The sequence below is a fragment of the Lampris incognitus genome, chromosome 5, assembly GCF_029633865.1.
Source record: "Lampris incognitus isolate fLamInc1 chromosome 5, fLamInc1.hap2, whole genome shotgun sequence".
Classification (NCBI taxonomy): domain Eukaryota; kingdom Metazoa; phylum Chordata; class Actinopteri; order Lampriformes; family Lampridae; genus Lampris; species Lampris incognitus.
Window position 1 is genome coordinate 66509798 of NC_079215.1, and position 22270 is coordinate 66532067.

The 22270-nt window shown below is 47.2% G+C and overlaps 1 protein-coding gene across 1 annotated transcript in view; it reads right to left on the reverse strand.

Moving 5' to 3' along the window:
* Nucleotides 1-4593: 4593 nt before the first annotated feature.
* The window catches only part of LOC130112699 (glycine receptor subunit beta-like), a 47268-nt gene continuing 29591 nt past the window's right edge, over nt 4594-22270 (reverse strand). The window contains exons 6-10 of the mRNA XM_056280163.1: nt 17780-17917; nt 13602-13754; nt 12307-12455; nt 6211-6369; nt 4594-4887 (exon numbers count right to left, since the gene is read on the reverse strand). Coding sequence (XP_056136138.1) covers nt 4594-4887; nt 6211-6369; nt 12307-12455; nt 13602-13754; nt 17780-17917 — 893 coding nt within the window. The remainder of the gene's footprint in view (nt 4888-6210; nt 6370-12306; nt 12456-13601; nt 13755-17779; nt 17918-22270) is intronic.

Here is a 22270-nt window from a genome sequence, read left to right on the forward strand (position 1 = left end):
TATGCTAAGTAACAAAAACTTAATTACTAGTGAATTAGTAATGATCAAGATGTCACATTAGTGTGGGGAACATATGCTAAGTAACAAAAACTTAATTACTAGTGAATTAGTAATGATCAAGATGTCACTTTAGTATGGGGAACATATTCTAAGTAACAAACACTTAATTACTAGTGAATTAGTAATGATCAAGATGTCACTTTAGTATGGGGAACATATTCTAAGTAACAAAAACTTAATTACTAGTGAATTAGTAATGATCAAGATGTCTCTTTAGTATGGGGAACATATTCTAATTAACAAACACTTAATTACTAGTGAATTAGTAATGATCAAGATGTCACTTTAGTATGGGGAACATATTCTAAGTAACAAAAACTTAATTTAGAGTAATGTAACACTATGAACACTTGTAGTTTTGTGTGTTGTTATGTAAGAACAGAGCATATTCATTAAGTGTTAGTAAGGGAGAATAACTCTTCTTGTGGTACTACCACCTTATAAAGTCCATACTAAGCAAAGCATATTGAGATGGTACTACTAATAAGCAATACTTCTGAGGTTATAGAGGGGAAACTCATAGTTAATGGCTTACTGGTTGTATAATAAGGCCATGCAGAATAAGGCATTAATGAGTACGTAATAATGACCAATTAAGAGCCAATATGTTGCTACGTTGCATGCTAATAAGCACCTAATTAATGGTGACTATGTTCCCCATACTAAAGTGTTACCACATATTTCACTCTGTTCATAAGAATAATGTGTCGTCCCGCCGTGTACCATGATCAGCAAGCACACCCATTTCAAACGGACGTCTGTATTTGGCTTTTAAACATCCCCACATAACTGCTGGGGAGAGGAACTGAACACGGACCTCTAAGTTGACAACGATCCAAAAGCAACAGACGAATTAACCCAGGTCATTTTCAATACGTCAGAACGTCTTCAGTAACAAACTTGTGTTACCTCAAAACGTGTTTTGTTGAGTTTGCAATTATCAATATTTTATTCTTTTGCTCTTGTCTTTATCTCACAACTGTCAGAAGGTAATCGCCATGGCTGTGTGGTCTGGGCCATCGAGGCTCACCTGTTCCCCGTCCCCTGCTTGGTGTTTTGGTTCACCTCCGCCTCATTTGCCAGAGTAACCCTGGTTGCCCCATTTACCTGATTGCTCCTGCTTCACTCACCTGTTCCCCTTTCTCCGATTGGCTGTTCGGTTCCTGCTCTGTCCCGCGCACCTGCGCCCAATCTCCCTGGTTGGCTCCCCTGTGTTTCTATTCCCCCTGGTTGCCCTGGCTCCTTGTGGGTCCTCCACACGCAGATAGACATAGTACACACGTGTGGACTCTTGGTCGCCGGATGCGCCACGTCCTGTTCCGAGCCTTCCATGCTGTCTGTAAGTTTCTTTTGTTTTATGAAAGCATTGTTCTAGCCCGGTCGGTCTCTGAGTCGTGCATTTGGGTCCTCCATCCTTCCCTCGGAGTGACAATACGATTTGACAAAGCGTCAGGGCAACCAGGGGGGATATATAACCTGAGACAGCCAATCAGGGAAATGGGGAACAGGTGAGCAGGGCAGGAACAGGCTCACCACTCAGGGAAATGGGGAACAGGTGAGCAGGGCAGGAACAGGCTCACCAATTAGGGAAATGGGGAACAGGTGAGCAGGGCAGGAACAGGCTCACCACTCAGGGAAATGGGGAACAGGTGAGCAGGGCAGGGCAGGAACAGGCTCACCAATTAGGGGATGGGGAACAGGTGAGCAGGGCAGAGCAGGCACAGGCTCACCAATTAGGGGATGGGGAACAGGTGAGCAGGGCAGGGCAGAAACAGGCTCACCAATTAGGGGATGGGGAACAGGTGAGCAGGGCAGGGCAGACACAGGCTCACCAATTAGGGGATGGGGAACAGGTGAGCAGGGCAGAGCAGGCACAGGCTCACCAATTAGGGGATGGGGAACAGGTGAGCAGGGCAGGGCAGGCACAGGCTCACCAATTAGGGGATGGGGAACAGGTGAGCAGGGCAGGGCAGGCACAGGCTCACCAATTAGGGGATGGGGAACAGGTGAGCAGGGCAGGGCAGGAACAGGAACCGCAAGCCAACTAAGGGGCGGGGGATCAGGTGAGTAGTGCATGGGCAATCGGGCAAATGAGGCACAGGCAAGCCGAAATACCAATCAGGGGATGGGGACCAGATGAGCCCCGATTACTCAGATCACACAACCATGACAATAATATGAAAATTAGGCAACTATGAAGGCCATTTCATGCAGGACTTCAACATCGAGGGTTGGCCTCTGTGCAACAGTCATCTTGCTGCTGATGGACGGTACTGACGGATCAGTTAATGTGAAATGCTTTTGTTTCTGTGTCATGAAAACTGTTACTGGGGGACTTTTCCGTTCCATAAAAAGATAGCTTTGAGTCATTTAGCATTGATATATAAGGGCTGGCAGACATAAACCAAACAATTGCCATATGATAGATATTTATATTAGAGGCCACAGCAGAAACGGAAGGCAGCAGCTAAGGTAGAATTTGCATATGGGTATCACTTGGAGAGGCTGTTGCAGTTCATAAGCATGGCCGGCCATTTTAAGCATTGCCTACACAGAGACACAATCTACAGGCCGTAGAATAAATACGCTGCAGCTCCACCAGCTCGGTCAGCTGAGGTTAGCTGCTGCTAACCTCAGCTGACCGAGTGGCGTGTTCGTTCAGTAAAGGCAGATTTACGATATATAATTTAGGAATATTGACGCATCAGCAGCAGCAGCAGCTAGCAGTTCTGGTGTCCATTATATACAAAACATGGAGAATCGGTTGGTTTCATATCCGACTGCTAGTGTTGTTTTCTGTTGTGCTCTGCACAGCCCCGGGCTGTCCTAGGTGCTCTGGAAAACAAATGTAATGCGGTTTTACTTAAGACTGGAAGACGGTTTTGGACTCGGGGTAAAACTTGATGCTAATATTTTCTAAGTATATGGATTGATATCTACATTCTTTTTTTTATAGAGTTTGGCATAGCAAGGCAATAGGAGGGACAACTGGAATTAACCCATTCCTTCCTCATTTCTGCTATTCTGCTCTTCTTTCTTCTCCTCTTTTCTCCTTCCTGTTTTCTCTCCCTGCATCTCCCACATGTCCATCCTTTCCCTCTCCTACAGGTTTTGTTTGTTAAAAGGAGATCTCCATGTCGGACAAAGCCAGTAATTTTCATAGCAGTTGAGCAAGGCCCAAAGCCCAATTCCCCCCCCCCCACAACCTGGCCCTACACCTAGCTGTGGAGCGCCCTCTACTGGGTAGTGTTCCTTCAGAACAGAGCTACAAGGGGTAGGGTTTGAAATCTTTACTAGAACTGGGACACCACTTGTGAGGTCATCACCATCATCATTACATCGGCTTCTTGGAATTTTATTGGATGCCTGGTTTGCTCAGGACATAGTCATAACATTACAGTACTATACATTTTATATTAAAGCCTGCTGCGTGCTACCGTTGTGAACCAGTGTAGTGACAAATCAAATATACAGGACAGAACAGCAGACTAATTTGACAATAAAATAAATAAATAAATAAAATAAAAAACAACTATTCACAATAGCCAGGAAGCATGTTTACATATCGGCTATTTAAGTGTCGTCCTGCCCATAGAAGTTTCTCCCCTGGGTCACACAACATGGGGGATCTTCATGAACGTGTATGACTTTTGTCACTAAGTGTAATTCGGTCAATGATGTCATTTTTAATGCAAAGTTGACATTGTTTGCGATGTCTTTGTTGGAGCAACCAGAGTGGGGCCGAGCTGCTCTGTATCTCAAAAACAGACGTCTCACACGATGTCAACTTTGCACCAAAAATGACCAAATTATACTTCATGTCATCAGTCATCAACATTCATAAAGGATCTTCCATGTTAGGATGGTGTCATGTCAGTCTTATGCACACCCCTTCAAATAAAGTGTCGCCCTGCCCTGCACTGATACCAGATCAGCGGGGAATGGCAGAAAATGTGCGGCGGAATCCTTTTTCCAGCTTCATACATGACACTGAACTCTCACTCAAATAGTCATTTACTTGAGCTTCTACTGACATGGTGAACAGTGATTTTTCTGAAATACTTGTTATAACGATCCAATTACATATTCGTTTGTATCTACATTAAATTGAGATATTCCAATGGATTTTAAAATTTTTGCATGATTATTTGTGAAGATATACGCATTTATGGGCTCCTTTCCCTGCACCGGTGGCCAGGTTCCATGTTACCCTTTCTCAGTTTGCAACGCATTCTGGGAATTTTCTTCTCATGCTGCCATTTGTAGTCTTAATCTGAAAGCACTCCATTTGGAGGATTAGATGACCACTACCCCGTAAGGAACAGGACACACTACCCTATGCAGCCGTGCACAAAACGGAGGGGTAGGGCCAAGGGGGAGAACTGGGATTGGGCCCAAGTCGGTTGTCAACTAAGACTAACTGATTTCTTCTCTAAAAATGTCCTAGTAATTTCCAATAATCCTCCAACAACGCTCACAGATCAGTAAACCAATAAGGGAACATAGAGGGGTAACAAAACAGATTCTGTCCACTCACAAGTAGACAGACCAGTAGACCACATTAAAGAAAAGAAAGGAGAAGGGGAACAGAGCACGTGCATAGAGGTCGATGCGTTTGGCTGCAGCAGGTATCACAGGCTTGGGCGGCGGAGGTTTCTTGTTTGCTTTGCTTTGTGATTTCCCAAGGACTCCCGTCACCTCCACGGGTTTGCCATAACAGTCGAAGTTGGAGAGTTCAAAGTCCCGAGGTAAAGATCCTACGATGCTGAAATCGTTGGAGCGAAGGTCTGACTTGGAGGTGCAAACCTTCTTACGAGTTTCTACCACCTGATGACAAAAAAAAAAAAAAGCGGGACAGGGGAAAAAGACATGGATATAACAGAATGAAACTGAAGAGAGGAGAAAGAGAATGCTAATACTATTTAGAAAGAGTTGGTATCAGTTCAAGCTTTACTATTGTAAAAACATTCTTTTCTGTCCGCCTTGCTTCACATCCAGTCATTCCTATCTATAGTACTGTAACAATCACGGATCAATAGGCTCGGTAGCCCTTGGCTAACGGGTCGGACCCTTTAGTGGACCGGTTAACATTGTCACCCGCGGTGCAGGATATCCGAGTTCGCGTCCCAGCTGTGACGGTCCGGCCGGGCTGCCCCCCAAATTCGCTACATTTCGGGAGCCCCAGGTTCGCGTCCTGGCTGTGGCGATTCGCAGGGATGCGAATCTCAAAGGAAGGGGACAATGTAATGATCACGGGTGAATAGGCTCGGTAGCCCTTGGCTAACGGGTCAGACCCTTTAGTCGACTGGTCAAAGTTGTCGCCCACAGTGCGGGATATCCGAGTTCGCGTCCCGGCTGTGACGGTCTGGCCAGGCTGCCCCCTGAATTCTCCACAATACTGTAACGACCATGACTAACTAGACTCACTAGGCCTTTGCTAAAGGGTCAGACCCTTTAGTCGGCTGGTTACGTAGTCGCCCATGGTGCCCGTGGTACACTGGTGTCAGAAGTGGGATGGTGAGAATGGAGGCCATTGGAAGCGCGTACACCCAGAGGCATGAGGGAGCTGATATGCTGAAGCACAGGGACACGCTTCCCAAAGGAGGGGGGTAGTGTAACGATCACGGATGACTAGACTCGCTAGCCGTTGGCCAAAGGGTCGGACCCTTCAGTCGACTGGTTAACGTAGTCACCTGTGGTGTGGGAGACCCGGGTTCGCGTCCCGGCTGCGGCGGTTCGCGGTCGGCCCCCGAATGTGCTACAATATCTAACATGACTGAACATCCTAGAATGACTAGTGAAGACTCCACTGGCAATTATTCAAACTTCATTAGGGACTTCCAATTTAGTTCATCAAGGATAATTCAGTTCTAAGGTTTGTAACTGAGTCACACAAATTTGTGGATTTCTTTTTTATGTGTGTGTGCAGTTTGAAGGTACCTTGAATGGGTGGCGAGTTTGACCTAGCTTAGCTCAATAGCCGGACGTCTACCAGGATCATCGGCTCTCAAATGCAGGGAACTACACCTTCTCTGAAGCTGATTTTTAATACTTCTTACTTGTTAGCCTAGCATTAACAACTTTTGCTAACAAACGCTATCACAAGAACATGCAAATGTTTTAAATGTTGTATTATTTCATTTTTAGTACCTGCAGTGTGCTGATGTGTATAGGTGTCCCACCGGTCCCATTTACTGTGTTGTCGGTTTTATTTGGTGTCTTCCGTCCTTCTTTCTCTTTCAGAGCTTTCTCCTTGGTGGCCATTTTGGCTTTCTCCTCCTCAATGAGTTTTGGACTGTTTAACATCACCTAAAGAGGGACACAAATGTAAGTATGTGCAAGTATGTGTAAATAAATATGTATTTATGATGATACCCTCTGACACTTTACTTCTGTTGTCATATAATTCCGTAGCCATTGTTTTTCTCCTGAATGCACTTCATGGCATGTTGTTATTTCTTTATCTCCCTTTATCCTTACTTTAGATTTTACTCTACATCCTATTTTATTCTTTTGCTGCTCTGAGTCATTTGCCAGCAACTTACTGTGTGTACTACTGTTACTTAGCATTTGACAAATAAACTTGAAACTTGAAACAAATGCTACATTTCCATTTAACTCTGAAACAAGTTTTTTTTTTTACATTTTGAAATTATTTAGCAGCTAAAATGCAAATTAGATGTGTTTCTATGAGCTAGATCAGTTGCAACAGAGATGGACAGGTTGACAGACGAGATCAGGCAGGAGTCTCTGTGGACTAGGATGTTTGTGGATGACATTGTGATCTGTAGTGAATAGGTTGCAGGTGGAGGATAGCCTGGAGAGGTGGAGGTATGCACTGGAGAGAAGAGGAATGAAAGTCAGTAGGAGCAAGACAGAATACCTATGCATGAATGAGAGGGAGGACAGTGGAATGGTGAGGATGCAAGGAGTGGAGGTGACAAAGGCATATGACTTTAAATACTTGGGGTCAACTGTCCAAAGTAAGGGGGAGTGCAGAAGAAAGGTGAAGAAGAGGGTGCAGGCAGGGTGGAGTGGGTGGAGAAGAGTGTCAGGAGTGATGTGTGACAGAAGGGTACCAGCAAGCGTTAAAGGGAAGGTTTACAAGATGGTAGTGAGACCAGCTATGCTATATGGTCTGGAGACAGTGGCACTGATGAAAAGACAGGAGGTGGAGCTGGAGGTGGCAGAGTTGAAGATGATAAGAGTTTCACTGGGAGTGATGAAGAAGGACAGGATTAGGAATGAGTATATTAGAGGGACAGACAAAGCAAGAGAAGCAAGATTGAGATGGTTTGGACATGTGTGGAGGAGAGATGCTGGGTATATTGGGAGAAGGATGCTGAATATGGAGCTGCCAGGGAAGAGGAGAAGAGGAAGACCAAAGAGGAGGTTTATGGATGTGGTGAGGGAGGACATGCAGGTGGCTGGTGTGACAGAGGAAGATGCAGAGGACAGGAAGAGATGGAAACGGATGATCCACTGTGGCGCCCCCTAACGGGAGCAGCCGAAAGTAGTAGTAGTAGTACTAGTGCTCTATGAGCTAGATCAGTGGTTCTCATTCAGGTCCTCAGGTCATTCGTTACATTCACCTGTTGCTCCAGGTCTAAAAACCTATCAAGCTGTGTCCGAAACTGCTTTCTGCTACATAGTGCATTATATTCACCTTCCTCCATTTTGTTTGAGTGTCTGGATTCTAACTGTAAAATGTATTCACCATAATTCCCACAGTGCAACTGAGAATGTATTGTTCAACACTAAAAGCTAGAAATACCACAATGGAATGCCTTGCACAAGTATTTAAGAGAGGAGACAAAGCCACAGACAGGATCTGGTAAATGCACAGGTGAGTTACAGAAAGAAAGAAAAAACGCCAAGGTAACAGAGAGAACAAAAGAAAAACAGGTTGTGCCAGGAGTACACAATACACTCCTGGCTCCATCCAGAGGTGGTGGAGTAGCGACCGCGATGGCTCAGAAAATAGGGTAATTGGCCAAGTACGATTGGGGGTGGGGAAGGGGGGGATCCACAAAAAAAGAAGATTTCAGCCTTTTCAGCTTCTTTAGGAGCCAACTTCCACTCCCCATTCTGCCACTATTAGACTCGAGCTTGCAGGATTTTCAGTACAGCACCGCAGTGCATTTCAGCCTGTTCAGCAATGCTTGGCAAATGACTTCAGTTTGCAGCTAGCCACGTAGTTTCCCCAGGAACTGCACTTGCCTAGTGTGAAAATATTCTTCTTCTTTGGTGTCTGCTGACGCGGGCAGTATTTCACGCTCCCCGGCAACGACCCTTAAATGAACTTACTGGCAGGCTAGGCTAAAGTCAAGGCACGTCCATTTTATTTGTGTAGCCCAATATCCCAAATTATAAATGTGCCTCGGGGGGCTTTACAGCAACACAGCACCCTGTCCTTAGACCCTCACCTCGGATAAGGAACAACTCCCTAAAAACCCTTGAACAGGGAGAGAAAACGGGAAGAAAGCTCAGGGAGAGCAACAGAGGAGGAGCTCTCCCCCAAGATGGACAGACGTGCAATGGATGTTTAATGGATGTTGTAAAGTTTTCGCCATACACCATGACAGGCTCTTTGAACAGGAGAGCTTTATTATGTGCAGTATTTCTCTGAAATGAGCCTCTGGCTGCATGCCGTCCAAGGTCACCTTTGCCTTACAAATGCCTTTTATGCAGACTGCCATACTGGCCCCAATATGAGAGGCTGTTTTTTCCAGGAATTACATCTGAAAATGCCTTGTCTTATATGTGGGCTGATGCAGTATTCATGGGATTAATACCTCAGCAATCAGTACACCTGTCTGCATCACACAGTAAAGTAATTGAGGATTCAATCTGATACATCCTAATAGCAACACAGATATGTGGATGGAAATCTCGGTACACGAAAAGATAGGGAGGGGTAACCGACAGAGAAAGAAATAAGAAATGAATGGGGAAGGAAGGGACATGAGAAATATCTATACAGAGAAATATTCATTCGCCGACTCACTTCTTTTGTGAGTCTATAAGGGGGATCTGATACAGAGCCACGCTGTGTCACACTGTGCAGTCAAAATTACCGTTTCTCGTCTTGAATTATTTCGACAGGGCTAAAAGGAAGCGACTCGCTTTTTCGCCCCAATTACCCCACTCTTCCAAGCCATCCCGGTCTCTACTCCAACCCCCTCTGCCGATCCGGGGAGGGCTGCAGACTACCACATGCCTCCTCCCATACATGTGGAGTCACCAGCCACTTCTTTTCTCCTGACTTTGAGGAGTTTCACCAGGGGGCTGTAGCGCGTTGGAGGATCACGCTGTTCCCCCCAGTTCCCCCTCCCCCCAAACAGGCGCCCCGACTGTCAACGACATGCACCGAGTTGTCGACAAACTTTCACCTGCACCTACCATCCACAAGTATGAGAAGGAGTATCCTCATCCTCATAACTTCTCATAATAACCATAACAGTGTGTGGACAGCTGTGTGCATGTGGTGGACATTTATCCGTGGTAAATCTTGCAGGCATCGTGAAAAACATGCCATTGTTAATGGCACACACCAACAAACAGAAACTGGTATGACCGCTGCAGTAGCAACCGGAAGTCAGTGGGCTGCAGTTATGCACAGAGCCGATTGTGTCTGTAGGGACGACCGACCAAGCCGGTGGTAACACGGGGATTCGAACCGCCAAGCCCCGTGTTGGTAGGCAACGGAACAGACCACCGACGCCCCTGAGATTCACCTTTAAAGACGTTTACCTTCAGAACGTGTAGGCTCTACTGCACATACGTAGCTTCACCGTGTCGCCATCGGTCAAGGGCTTCTCTGCTTCAGCCAGCTCAAGGGAAACAGCAGAAGGCGCCTTGAGAGAGGACTCCAGTGCAGACGTGGCCTTGGTAAAAAGGCTCTGCTGTCGGTGTATTTCTCCTCTGAGGTCAGCGATGATGGCGTCTCTGGCTCCTTCGGTGTACGCGCCATATTTGTCTTTGTGCGTGGTATTGTAGTGGCGGCTCAAGTTGAAGTCCTTCATGGCTGACTTTGTTCCTGGCACACTAAACACACAGGTTTGCCTTTGAATTCCGTTCCGTTTCCCGTCTCGCCTGGAAGACTCGGCTCTCTAGGTCAAGTTTTATTTTATTCTTTTCTCCCCCCGTCGCGTGTTGTTGCGGAAGAGGCCCGCTGAGACCAAGACGAGACCATGTGCAAGCGGTCGCTTGGTTACAGGCCTCCTGTGTTTTGAGGGAGCGCCCTCTATCAGTGGACAGTATAATCACAATTGGGATCTGGTTCAAATGTGGTCAGATGGCCCGCTTGCTTCCAACGCCTGTGGAACCAACAATTTCAAAAACTGTTACAAAAACAGTAACAAAAACCCACAACCTCAACTGGGAGTTGAGGATAACATCATTTTCCTGCTTAATCGTGCCTATGCCCGCCTGCATAAGCCAGCAAGCCCTGTCAGGGTCATGTTCTTTGACTTTTCTAGTGCCTTCAGCACCATCCGGCCAGCTCTACTGGGTGAGAAGCTGACAGCAATGCAGGTAGAGGCCCCCCTTGTGTCCTGGATTGTTGACTACCTTACTGGTAGACCACAGTATGTGCACTTGTTAACCTGTGTGTCAGACAGAGTGGTCAGCAGCACAGGGGCTCCGCAGGGGACAGTCCTGTCTCCCTTCCTTTTCACTCTACACCACGGACTTCAACTACCACACAGAGTCCTGCCATCTTCAGAAGCTCTCTAGTGGCTCTGCTATAGTCGGATGCATCAGTAAGGGTGAGGAGGCTGAGTACAGGGCTGTGGTGGGAAACTTTGTCACATGGTGTGAGCAGAACAATCTGCAGCTCAGCGTGACTAAGACAAAGGAGCTGGTTGTTGACCTGAGGAGGGACATGACACCAGTGACTCCTGTCTCCATCCAGGGGGTCAGTGTGGACACTGGAATACTATAAGTACCTGAGGGTGTATATAGACAATAAACTGGACTGGGCTAAGGACACTGATGCCCTCTACAAGAAGGGACAGAGCCGTCTCTACTTTTTGAGGAAGCTGAGGTCCTTCAACATCTGCCAGACGATGCTCGGGATGTGGTGCGAGTCTGTGATGGCCAGCGCTCTCCTGTTTGCTGTTGTGTGTTGGGGCAGCAGGTTGAGGGTAGCGGATGCGAACAGGCTCAATAAACTGATCCACAAGGCCAGTGACATTGTGAGGGTGGAGCTGGATTCTCTGGCGCCAGTTTCTGAGAGGAGGACGCTGTTGAAGTTACGTGCCATCATGGACAATGTCTCCCACCCACTCCATGACGTGCTGGTCGGGCACAGGAGTACTTTTAGTAATACACTCACTCTGCCAAAGAGCACCACAGAGCGCCACAGGAGGTCAGTCCTGCCTGTGGCCATCAAACTTTACAACTCCTCCCTCAGACTCAGACCGTCAGACACCCGGACTTCATGGTCACTGGACTGGCCCTGTCGGGTTGTGTTTGTGCTGTTGTTGTGTGCTGCGGTAGTGCAGTATAGGTAGGGTGTTATGTGCCCCATGCTTGCTGATATATTTTGTTCTTATTTCTATTTCTTATTTTATCTTTTATTTCTATTTGTTTCTGTTTATATTGTTTCTGTTTGTTTCTATTTTCGTATCTTGTTAGTTTTTAGCTACTAGAGCGTGACTGTCTGTAATAGAACCCAATTTCCCCCTCGAGGATGAATAAAGTATTCTGATTCTGATTTATTGATATTTGGAAATTGACCCGCAGGCCGTACCGAGTGAGGACAAGGGCCGAATTTGGCCTGTGGGCCACCAGTTACCCATGTCTGATCTAAGGGGTTAAGAAAAACTAGACAACTCCATCAGGAATATTATTAGAAAAAAAAAATCTAAAAGAATGAATCTTCCACCAAAACCAAAAAAGTTGGCAACTATTCTGATCCACCCCTAATCTCCACATTTTTGAGAATCTCAGATTCAGACAACTTTATTTATCCCAGAAGGGCAATTCAGTTTTGCAATCCTCCCAGACCATACACAAACTCCCAGACAAGTGGCAATCATCAGCATGTCAGAGACAACATGGCCAAGAGATGCACACTGACACCCTCATGTGGCCCTGCATGCAGACTCACATGAGGACCAAGCGAAGGATAAAAATTCATATGAGGTAAAAGAATAGAATAATAAATAAATAAATAAAGCATTCTAAGATGCGTCTGTCTTTGTATGTCTGTTTTGTGTGTGTTTGTGTGTGAGTACTGACCTGCACCACAGCATACTCCACCAGGGATGAAAACCCGAACAGCAGGCAGGCGATAAGCCAGATATCGATGGCCTTTACGTAGGAAACCTTCGGCAGCTCGGAGGCCAGGGACATGCTCTCACTGGACAACGAGAGCACCGATAAAATACCTGGAAACGAAAAACAGTCGTACTGTTGCAATAAAGGAGTAAATACTGTTATTCTCATTGTTATTAGTAAATTACTCTGAGGTAACATGTGTGGATGCTCACAGCATTTCCAACAGATCCTTCTGCTGCTATACAGTCACCCCACCTGTAGGGGCCACTAGCTGTAATGGCTTAGCCCAACTGCTGGATGCCTGGCAGGATCATTAGCAGCTCCTCTCAGCAGAAGGGAAATACACCTTCTCCGAGGTACAGCATTCCTACGTTTTACTCGTTAGCCTAGCATAAACTAAATAGATAGTTTGCAGCGTCCGGGTAGCGTAGCGGTCTATTCCGTTGCCTACCAACACGGGGCTCGGCGGTTCGAATCCCCAGCTTACCTCTGGCTTGGTCGGGCGTCCCTACAGACACAATTGGTCATGTCTACGGGTGGGAAACCGGATGTGGGTATGTGTCCTGGCCGCTGCACTAGCGCCTCCTCTGGTCGGTCAGGGCGCCTGTTCGGGGGGGGGGGTGGAAACTGGGGAGAATAGCGTGACCCTCCCACATGCTACGTCCCCCTGGTGAAACTCCTCACTGTCAGGTGAAAAGAAGCAGCTAGCGACTCCACATGTATGGGAGGAGGCATGTGGTAGTCTGCAGCCCTGCCCAGACCAGCAGAGCGAGGGGGTGGAGCAGAGACCGGGACGGCTTGGAAGAGTGGGGTAATTGACCGGATATAATTGGGGATGAAAAGGGGGGGAGGTTTGGCATCGACCTTAACACCTGGGGACAAGCAGCAAAAAGGCCGGGAGACTGGCTGTCCGTGAGGATGCTGGGCGCTGCAACCATGACCTCCACCGTGCTGCTGAAAACAAGCGCCGACTCAGAAACGAGCAAGTTACCAGAAAGGCCCAAACCACATCCTCAACCCCTTCTTCACACCTTTGCCCACATTGCCACAAATATGTGGCTCCAGGATCGGCCTCTACGCCCATCTGAAGACCCACAAGGACCTAGAAGACCCACAAGGACCTAGAAGGAGGACAGTCATACTCGACTCCGAGAGACCGCCAGTGAGGGTGTAGGTTGTGATTGGGTGTGTGTGGTACGATGTGATGGGTGTAAGTGGTGTGTGGGTGGGTGTGTGTGTGTGTGTGTGTTATTCACCTAGAGGTACCCTGGCGGCGGAGGCATCGGGGTTAATCCAGAATGATAACCAGGACAGAACGACAATCAACAGGGTGGGAGCGTAAACGCCCATCATGTAGAACCCAACCTGCCGTCGCAGCGTGAAAATCACCTCGACGCAGGTGTAGTACCCTGAAATCACACACAGAGCAGAGACCCTGACTCAAACTACCGCTAGGAGATTTCTGAACAGTTCAAGCCCTGGAAAGATGCTCATTGCATTGTATAATCTTTTCCTATCGGTCTTTTTCTTTTCCTACGGCAAGGGATACGCTTGAAAAACCCCAGAAATTCTTCAGAAAAGGGGCAGAATAAGTACAAGAAAAACTGTTTCATCATAACGTTCGGCTAAACGGGGACTTCATTAGGAGACTGTACTGCAACAGCAGCAGCCAGAGAAAGAGGAATTCAACTGAATTCCGATTCAATTGAAATGTGGCTTTTTGGTGAACCTCTGAAGCGTTTTTTACTCTGATGTGAGGACCCATCGGCGACTCCATACTGACAGCTTACAAAAACCAGGCAGACAGACGGACAGGCAGATGGATAGATATGCAGATGGATGATTGACAGGTGGTACTGAGAGCACATGGCAGCCGTGCAGCAAACTCACCTCGTACTGAGCTGCCCTACTGCAAGTCTGGTTAGCCTACTGACAGATGGACAAGGAAGACAGACATGCGGTGTGGGAAGATGGCGGCGCGAACTCATGCTTGCAGCGGCTTCACCCAGTACCGACCGTGCAGTGTCTCTGTCCATGACGCGTCATCGTGTGTTTTTATTTTGGTCGTCAATTTTTTTTTCTTTCGTTTGAGGGCTGAGAGAGCTGATGTTGGATTGACTGGGAGGGCTTGGTCTGCTGCGTCCTGTGGGCCCAGGGACCACGGTCCTGCCCGGTGCTGCGTCCAAGAGGAAACACCGAGGCGGTCTGGCGGTGGCCTTGCCCAGCATCAAATGTGCAGTGTTGTTGTCTGCGTCTGCGTTTGTGTCGTTGTGTGAAGTGCGGGGAGGTGTATCGAAGTGGCTGGCTGGGAGAGCTGGTGTTGGATTGGCTGAGGGAGCCTGGTCTGCTGCATGCTGTAGGCCCAAGGACCACAGCCCTGACTGGAGCTGCGCCCGAAGAGGAAGCACTGAGGATGGTCTGATCAGATGCGGAAGCTGGGCAGGCTAAGCTAACTGCTAGCCCATGCAGACCGACAGTTCCGATAACACCGAGGGTGGTCTGGCGGCGCCCTCGCCTAGCCTTGCTGTGTTTTTGGTGTCATCGTGTGGAGTGCAGGGAGGTGTGTCGAAGGTGTCTGGCGTTGAATCGGCTGGGAGAGCCTGGTCTGCTGTGGTGGACCCTGGGACCACAGCCTTGCTTCCTCCTCGGGCGGTCTGACAGGACGCAGAAGCGGGGCAGGCTAAGCTAACTGCTAGCCCATGCAGACTGGCAGTTCCAACAGTCCTCCTGGGTGGCGTTCGTTCTCCTGGACAGTGGAATTTTTGGACTGTGTTGCACTGAGTGGACTGTGTTGTTGACTGTTTGTTTTGTTTTTTTTTCGTATGTTTTTGGTGGTGTCGTTTTTGGAAATTTGGATGTGTTTTTAACTTTTGTGTTGCACTGCTGTGGGCTGGGGGAAACAACATTTTGTTTCCTCTGTGTACACAAGTACATGATAGAAATAACAATAAATTGTTCTTGGTTCTTGATATACAGAGGAAATAGAAATGAACCGATACATCTTGTGCAAAATGTCACTTCACTTGGCCCGATCCTAAAAAGTGGCTGGTTTGATCCGTATTTCTGAAGAAGCCCAATACGAAACACTGGTACTGACAGTGCTTCCGAATAAGGAAAGTTAAGACCCCTCTGGACAAGATCAGGACTGAGGCTAATAACCCCACGCACAAACTAAATAACATGGTAGCCAACCGCACAACAGGCGGACACTTGCAACACATCATTATAGTTGTATCTGTCACCACTAGTCAAAAACAAATTGTTTATATAACCGTCATTTACTGCGGGATGTGTAATACTTCTTACCGCTTCCAGTGTGGGAAGATGGCAGTGCAGACTCACGTTTGCAGCGGCCTCACCCAGTGCCCCAGTGCCGATTATGCGGTGTCTTTGTCCACGTCTATGCCAAAGTTTGTGTCATCATGTGAAGTTTTTATTTAAATCGTCGATTTCGCTTGGCTAGGAGAGCTGACTCTGGATCGGCTGAGGCAGCTTGGTCTGCTGCATCCTGTGGGCTCGAGGGGGAGGCAAGCGGTGCAGGCTAAGCTAACTGCTAACAGACAGCCTTGCCTGAGAGGAAACACCGAGGCGGTCTGGTGGTGCCCTCACCTAGCCTCGACTGAACAGTGTTTTTGTCTGTGTCTGCGTTTGTGTCGTCGTGTGGAGTGCAGGAGAGGTGTGTCGAAGGTGTCTGGCTGGAGAGCTGGTGTTGGATCGGCTGAGAGAGCTTGGTCTGCTACATCTGATGGGCGCCCAAGAACCATGGCGCTGCATGGAGATGCGCCTGAGGAGGAAACAAGTAGGGCGGTCTGATAGGACGCAGAAGCGGGGCAGGCTAAGCTAACTGCTAGCCCATGCAGACTGGCAGTTCCGACAGTTATCCTGGCTGGCGTTGGGAGGAGATTTTGGACTGTGTTGTACTGGGTGGACTGTGTTGTACTGGGTGGAATGTGTTGTACTGGGTGGACTGTGTTGTACCGGGTGGACTGTGTTGTACCGGGTGGACTGTGTTGTACTGGGTGGAATGTGTTGTACCAGGTGGACTGTGTTGTACCGGGTGGACTGTGTTGTACTGGGTGGAATGTGTTGTACCGGGTGGACTGTGTTGTACCGGGTGGACTGTGTTGTACTGGGTGGAATGTGTTGTACTGGGTGGACTGTGTTGTACTGGGTGGACTGTGTTGTACCGGGTGGACTGTGTTGTACTGGGTGGAATGTGTTGTACTGGGCGGACTGTGTTGTACTGGGTGGACTGTGTTGTTGGCTGTATTTGATTTGTTCTCTCTGTTTTTCTATGTTTTTGGTGGTGTTGTCTTTGGAGGCTTTTGGATTTGTGTTTTTGTCTTTTGTGTTGCACTGCTGTGGGCTGGGGGAAATGGAATTTTGTTTCTTTTACATAAGATGAAATGACAAATGAATTCTTGATTCCTGAATACATACATACGCCTAATTATCATAAAAACTGTAATACTACTGAAGTTGAGCTAAGTGGTTTCATTAACAACACCTACCTACCTCTTCTCTGATGATATTTGGTGTATTTCTCTGGTGAATGTTAGATGTTGTTCTGTAGTTTTAACAATATCTCATCTCTCATCTCATCTTAAGCCGCCTCTCCGGGGTCGGGTCACAGTGTTAGCAAGCTAAGTAGGACACTCCAGACCTCCCTCTCCCCAGCAACACCCTCCAGCTCCTGGGGGATCCCAAGGCGTTCCCAGGCCAGATTGGACATGTAGTCCCTCCAGCGAGTTCTGGGTCTACCCCGGGGTCTCCTCCCAGTTGGCCGTGCCCAGAAAACCTCCAAAGGAAGGCGCCCAGGTGGCATCCTAATCAGATGCCCGAACCACCTCAGCTGGCTCCTTTCGACGTGAAGGAGCAGCGACTGTACTCCGAGCTCCTTCCGGATGTCTGAGCTCCTCACCCTATCTCTAAGGCTGAGCCCAGACACCCTACGGAGGAAACTCATTTCAGCCACTTGTACCCACGATCTCAGCCTTTCGGTCACTACCCAAAGCTCATGACCATAGGTGAGGGTTGGAACAAAGACTGACTGGTAAATTGAGAGCTTTGCCTACCGGCTCAGCTCCCTCTTCACCACAACGGCCACATTACTGCTGATGCTGCACCAATCCACCTGTCAATCTCCCGCTGCATCCCTCACTGTGAACAAGACCCCGAGATACTTGAACTCCTTCGCTTGAGGCAACAACTCATCCCCAACCTGGAGGGAGCAATCCACCATTTTCCGGTAGAGAACCATGGCATGTTTTTAATAATATATTAAATCCCAAAATACTGCAATACTTACCTGTTTTTGGCTGAAAAATAGTTTGGTGTAGAGTCAATGAATTAATACTAAATTGACAAAAGAATCAATAAAGTAATAACAATGACAGCGGTACTGTTATACTGTAATAAGAGTAGTAATACTCGCCTGTTCCTTGGTAGTACTTGGTGCAGTTTCCATATTTGATATCTTCTTGTTTGATGTCAAACTGCGGCAAAGCAATCTCATCCATCTGAACTGGGTCAGACTGCCACATAAAGACAAGATCACTGGTGGTATAACCAACTGGAAAATAGACACAAAAGTTCTGTTAATCGTAAAGACAAAAAATGAAATGTTATGTTCTTCTATCAATAGACCTTCATGTGCTCATGATCACTTCCACAGGGTAAAGTACTCATATCAGCACTAAGATCTTGGTGGTATGACCTACCAAATCCTATAAAATGAATGACATTAAAATGCAATATTAGGGCGTCCGGTTAGCATGGCGTTCTATTCCGTTGCCTACCAATACGGGGATCACCAGTTCGAATCCCCGTGTTACCTCCGGCTTGGTCGGGCGTCCCTACAGATGTAGCTGACTGTGTCTGCGGGTGGGAAGCCAGATGTGGATATGTGTCCTGGTCGCTACACTAGCGCCTGCTCTGGTCGGTTGGGGAGCCTGTTCAGGGGGGAGGGGGAACTGGGGAGAATAGTGTGATCCTCCCATGCGTTACGTCCCCCCTGGTGAAACTCCTCACTGTCAGGTGAAAAGAAGCAGCTGGTGACTCCACATGTATGGGAGGAGACATGTGGTAGTCTGCAGCCCTCCCCAGATCGGCAGAGGGGGTAACCAATTACCCCAGAAAAGTGGGGTAATTGGCCAAATGTAATTGGGGAGAAAAAGGGGGAAAATAAAAAAAAGCAATATTAATTACTGGGCTTATTATAATACTCTTCATTTGCATTTCCTGTACTTGTTTTTGTTGTTGTATACTTGTTTGTTTGTTCCCTGTGTCTGTGTGGGTTTCCTCCAGGGGCTCCGGTTTCCTCCCACAGTCCAAAGACATGTAGGTCAGGTGACTCGGCCGTACTAAATTGCCCCTAGGTGTGAGTGTGTGTGTGTGTGTGTGGGGGGGGGGGGGAGGCCTGGCGGCCTGGCGGCCTGTCCAGGGTGTCTTCCCACCTGCCACCCAATGAATGCTGGGATAGGCTCCAGCGTTCCGCAACCCTGAGCAGGATCAGCGGTTTGGATAATGGATGGACAGATGGATACTTGTTTCGTTATGTGCAGCTAGTGAGTTGTTGTTAATAGGGCAGTTGTTGTTAATGGGGCAGTTAGGGTCAATCTTTACTTAAAAAATCATTTTTATTTGTGTACAGAAACACAATTCTCACCGTCATCATTAGTTCAACTTTTTTGTCATGTGTATTTGAATGCAATGAAATTCTTGTGCTCGGGATCGCTCTTTCTTAACGTAAGGGACACAAGGACAAAAAACACAAGGAGAACCTACCCCCCCCCAGAAAAAAACAGACTATGTACACAGTGAATTCATACTTTATATACACAATATAAAGTGCACGATAACACAACAGTATACGGTGCATATGGGTGCATCAGCTGTTCAGCAGCCTGACTGCCTGTGGAAAGAAACTGTTACTGAGACGGGTGGTGTGTGGTTTGATGCTCCGGTAATGTTTTTTAGATGGAAGGAGCGAGAACAGAACATGAGCGGGGTGGCTGGTGTCCTTCATGATGTTTTGGGCTTTTCTTTTGCAGCGAGTGGTGTAAATATTATGAAGTTGTGGTAGTTCCATGTCAGTGATTTTCGCTGTGGGCTTTACAGTCTTTTGCAGCACTCAGGTTGCAGTCCTGAGCAGTCAGCCTGCCAAACCACACTGTGATACAGCCTGTAAATAAATGAGTTATAGATGATAACTCATTTGGCAAACTCCCAATCTGTCCAAACAGAAGGCTAACAACAGCACCAAAAACCCCAATTTTGGATTAATTTCATTATGCTTTTTCAAATTTGAGATTCAAAACATTCAATTGCTGAATCACAATATGTTGTGAGTCATATAGCAAAGCAGTTCATTATCTCATCCATATTCATCACTACTATCAATCTATTTCTCATGTAATATTTTTGATAAGGCGCACCTCAGGGCTGCTGTCTCAGTCACCTACTGTTTACACACGACTGTGTTGCCAAATATGGCAACGTTATGACAATTACCCCTTGATCCCAAAGCCTTATACCAAGTAATGTTCTTATTTTCTATATTATAGAGACACTATGTTTGGAACTTCTCAGTAGCTCAGCTAGCTGCTTTATTCTTAATCAGCGGGAGAAGGCATGTCAAGTATGGCTTGCACTTTTGACTAATCAGGTTCCACCCCCTCTCCTGAAATGTTGTCTCCTAAAAAGGTCATTTCTGTGACCCCGAACTGACATTTTTTTTCTGTTCAGTTTGAGTCCTCTTGGACTCTCTGCAGGAGTTTTTTCCAGTCTTTCATCACGCTGTTGACGTATACCTCCCCAGACCACCGAGTGATTTATAAACACCCTGGTGCCTTCCAGACCCTCTGTTATGGACTCCATCGCCCTGTGAAAGATTTCTGGCGCTGAGATGATGCCAAACGGGAGCCTGAAAAAACAGTACCTCCCAAATGGTGTGTTGAAAGTACAGTACTTACTGCTTTCTGGATCCAGCTTCTGCTGCCAAAACCCTTGTGAAGCATCCAGTTTGCTGAAATATTTTGCACCTGCCATTTCATTGGTAATCTCCTCTCGTTTTGGGATTTGGTAGCGTTCTCTTTTTATGTCCTCATTCAGATCTTTGGGATCAAGGCTCAGTTATGCAAATATGACAACAAGTAGCAGCATTAAATTCGCAGATGACACCATGGTAATTGGGTAATAATAACTGACAGCGATGAGAGGGTCTATAGGAGGGAAGTGGAAGATTTAACCATATGGTGCCATAATAACAACGGAAAACTGTTGTGTGGAGTTCTGGGGAGGAGTAAAGACAGGCACTGGGTGATAGTGAAGAGTTGCTGGATGGCCGGGCAAGCACTGCAGAAATAGTGAGGGAGACAGCTTGGAAGGTACTTGGTGTGTCATCTGGACAGAGGAAGGAAGACCAGGAGACTTGGTGGTGGAGTGAGGAAGTACAGCAAAGTATACAGAGGAAGAGGCTGGCAAAGAAGAAGTGGGGTAGTCATAGAGATGAAGAAAGTAGACAGGAGTACAAGGAGATGAGAGTAAAGCGAAGAGAGGTGGCGAAGGCAAAGGCGTATGGTGAGTTGGATGAGAGGTTAGATACTAAGGAAGGACAAAAGGACCGATTGGCTAGACAGAGGGACCAAGCTGGGATGGCTGTGCAGCAGGTTAGGGCGATCAAGGATAGAAATGGAAATGTGCTAACAAGTGAGGAGAGTGTGTTGAGAAGGAGGAAGGAATACTTTGAGTGGATGATGAATGAAGGAAATGAGAGAGAAAGAAGGTTGGATGATGTGGGAATAGTGACTCAGGAAGTGCAGATTAGCAAGGAGAAAGTGAGGGCAGCTATGAAGAGGATGAAGACTAAAAAGGCAGTTGGTCCTGATGACATACCTGTGGAGAGATGGCAGTGGGGTTTTTAACTAGATTGTTTAACACAACCTTGGAAAGCGAGAGGATGCCTGAGGAGTGGAGAAGAAGCATACTGGTGCCGATTTTCGAGAATAAAGCTGATGTGCAGAACTGTAGCAACTACAGAGGTATAAAGTTGATCAGCCACAGCATGAAGATATGGGAAAGAGTAATAGAAGCTAGGTTAAGAGGAGAGGTGATGATCAGCAGCAGCAGTATGGTTTTATGCCATGAAAGAGCACCACAGATGTGATGTTTGCTTTGAGAATGTTGATTGAGAAGTATAGAGAAGGTCAGAAGGAGTCACATTGTGTCTTTGTAGATTTAGAGAAAGCATATGACAGGGTGCCGAGAGAGGAGGTGTGGTATTGTATGAGGAAGTCGGGCGTGCCAGAGAAGTATGTAGGAGTGGTGCAGGATATGTATGAGGGAAGTGTGACAATGCTGAGGTGTGCGGTTGGAATGACAGTTGGGTTCAAGGTGGAGGTGGGATTACATAAAAGATCAGTTCTGAACCCTTTCTTGTTTGCAGTGGTGATGGACAGGTTGACGGACAAGATCAGGCAGGAGTCTCCGTGGACTATGATGTTCATGGATGACATTGTGATCTGTCGTGAGAGAAGGGAGTAGGTTGAGGAGAGCCTGGAGAGGTGGAGGTATGCACTGCAGAGAAGGAATAGGAATGAATATATTAGACAGCTCATGTTGGACAGTTTGGAGATAAAGCAAGCCGTCTCTGGAAATGTCCAGCAGACAGACGTCGAGGTCACCAGTGTGGAAGTTAAGAGAACAATTTCTCTCTTTGACTACACCAACGCATGTTGTTTATTTCCTTATTTCACAACCCTGCCGCAACAACATGGCGCTGCATAACCATGGCTACACCTTGAGCCCTTAAAGTGAGCACGTCAACTTAACACAAAACAACAAGCCATGGTGAATTATGTCCACTACATACATTCCCCCAGAATTCACCACAATAGGAAGAGTTAACATGGTGGGGGCCGGATGG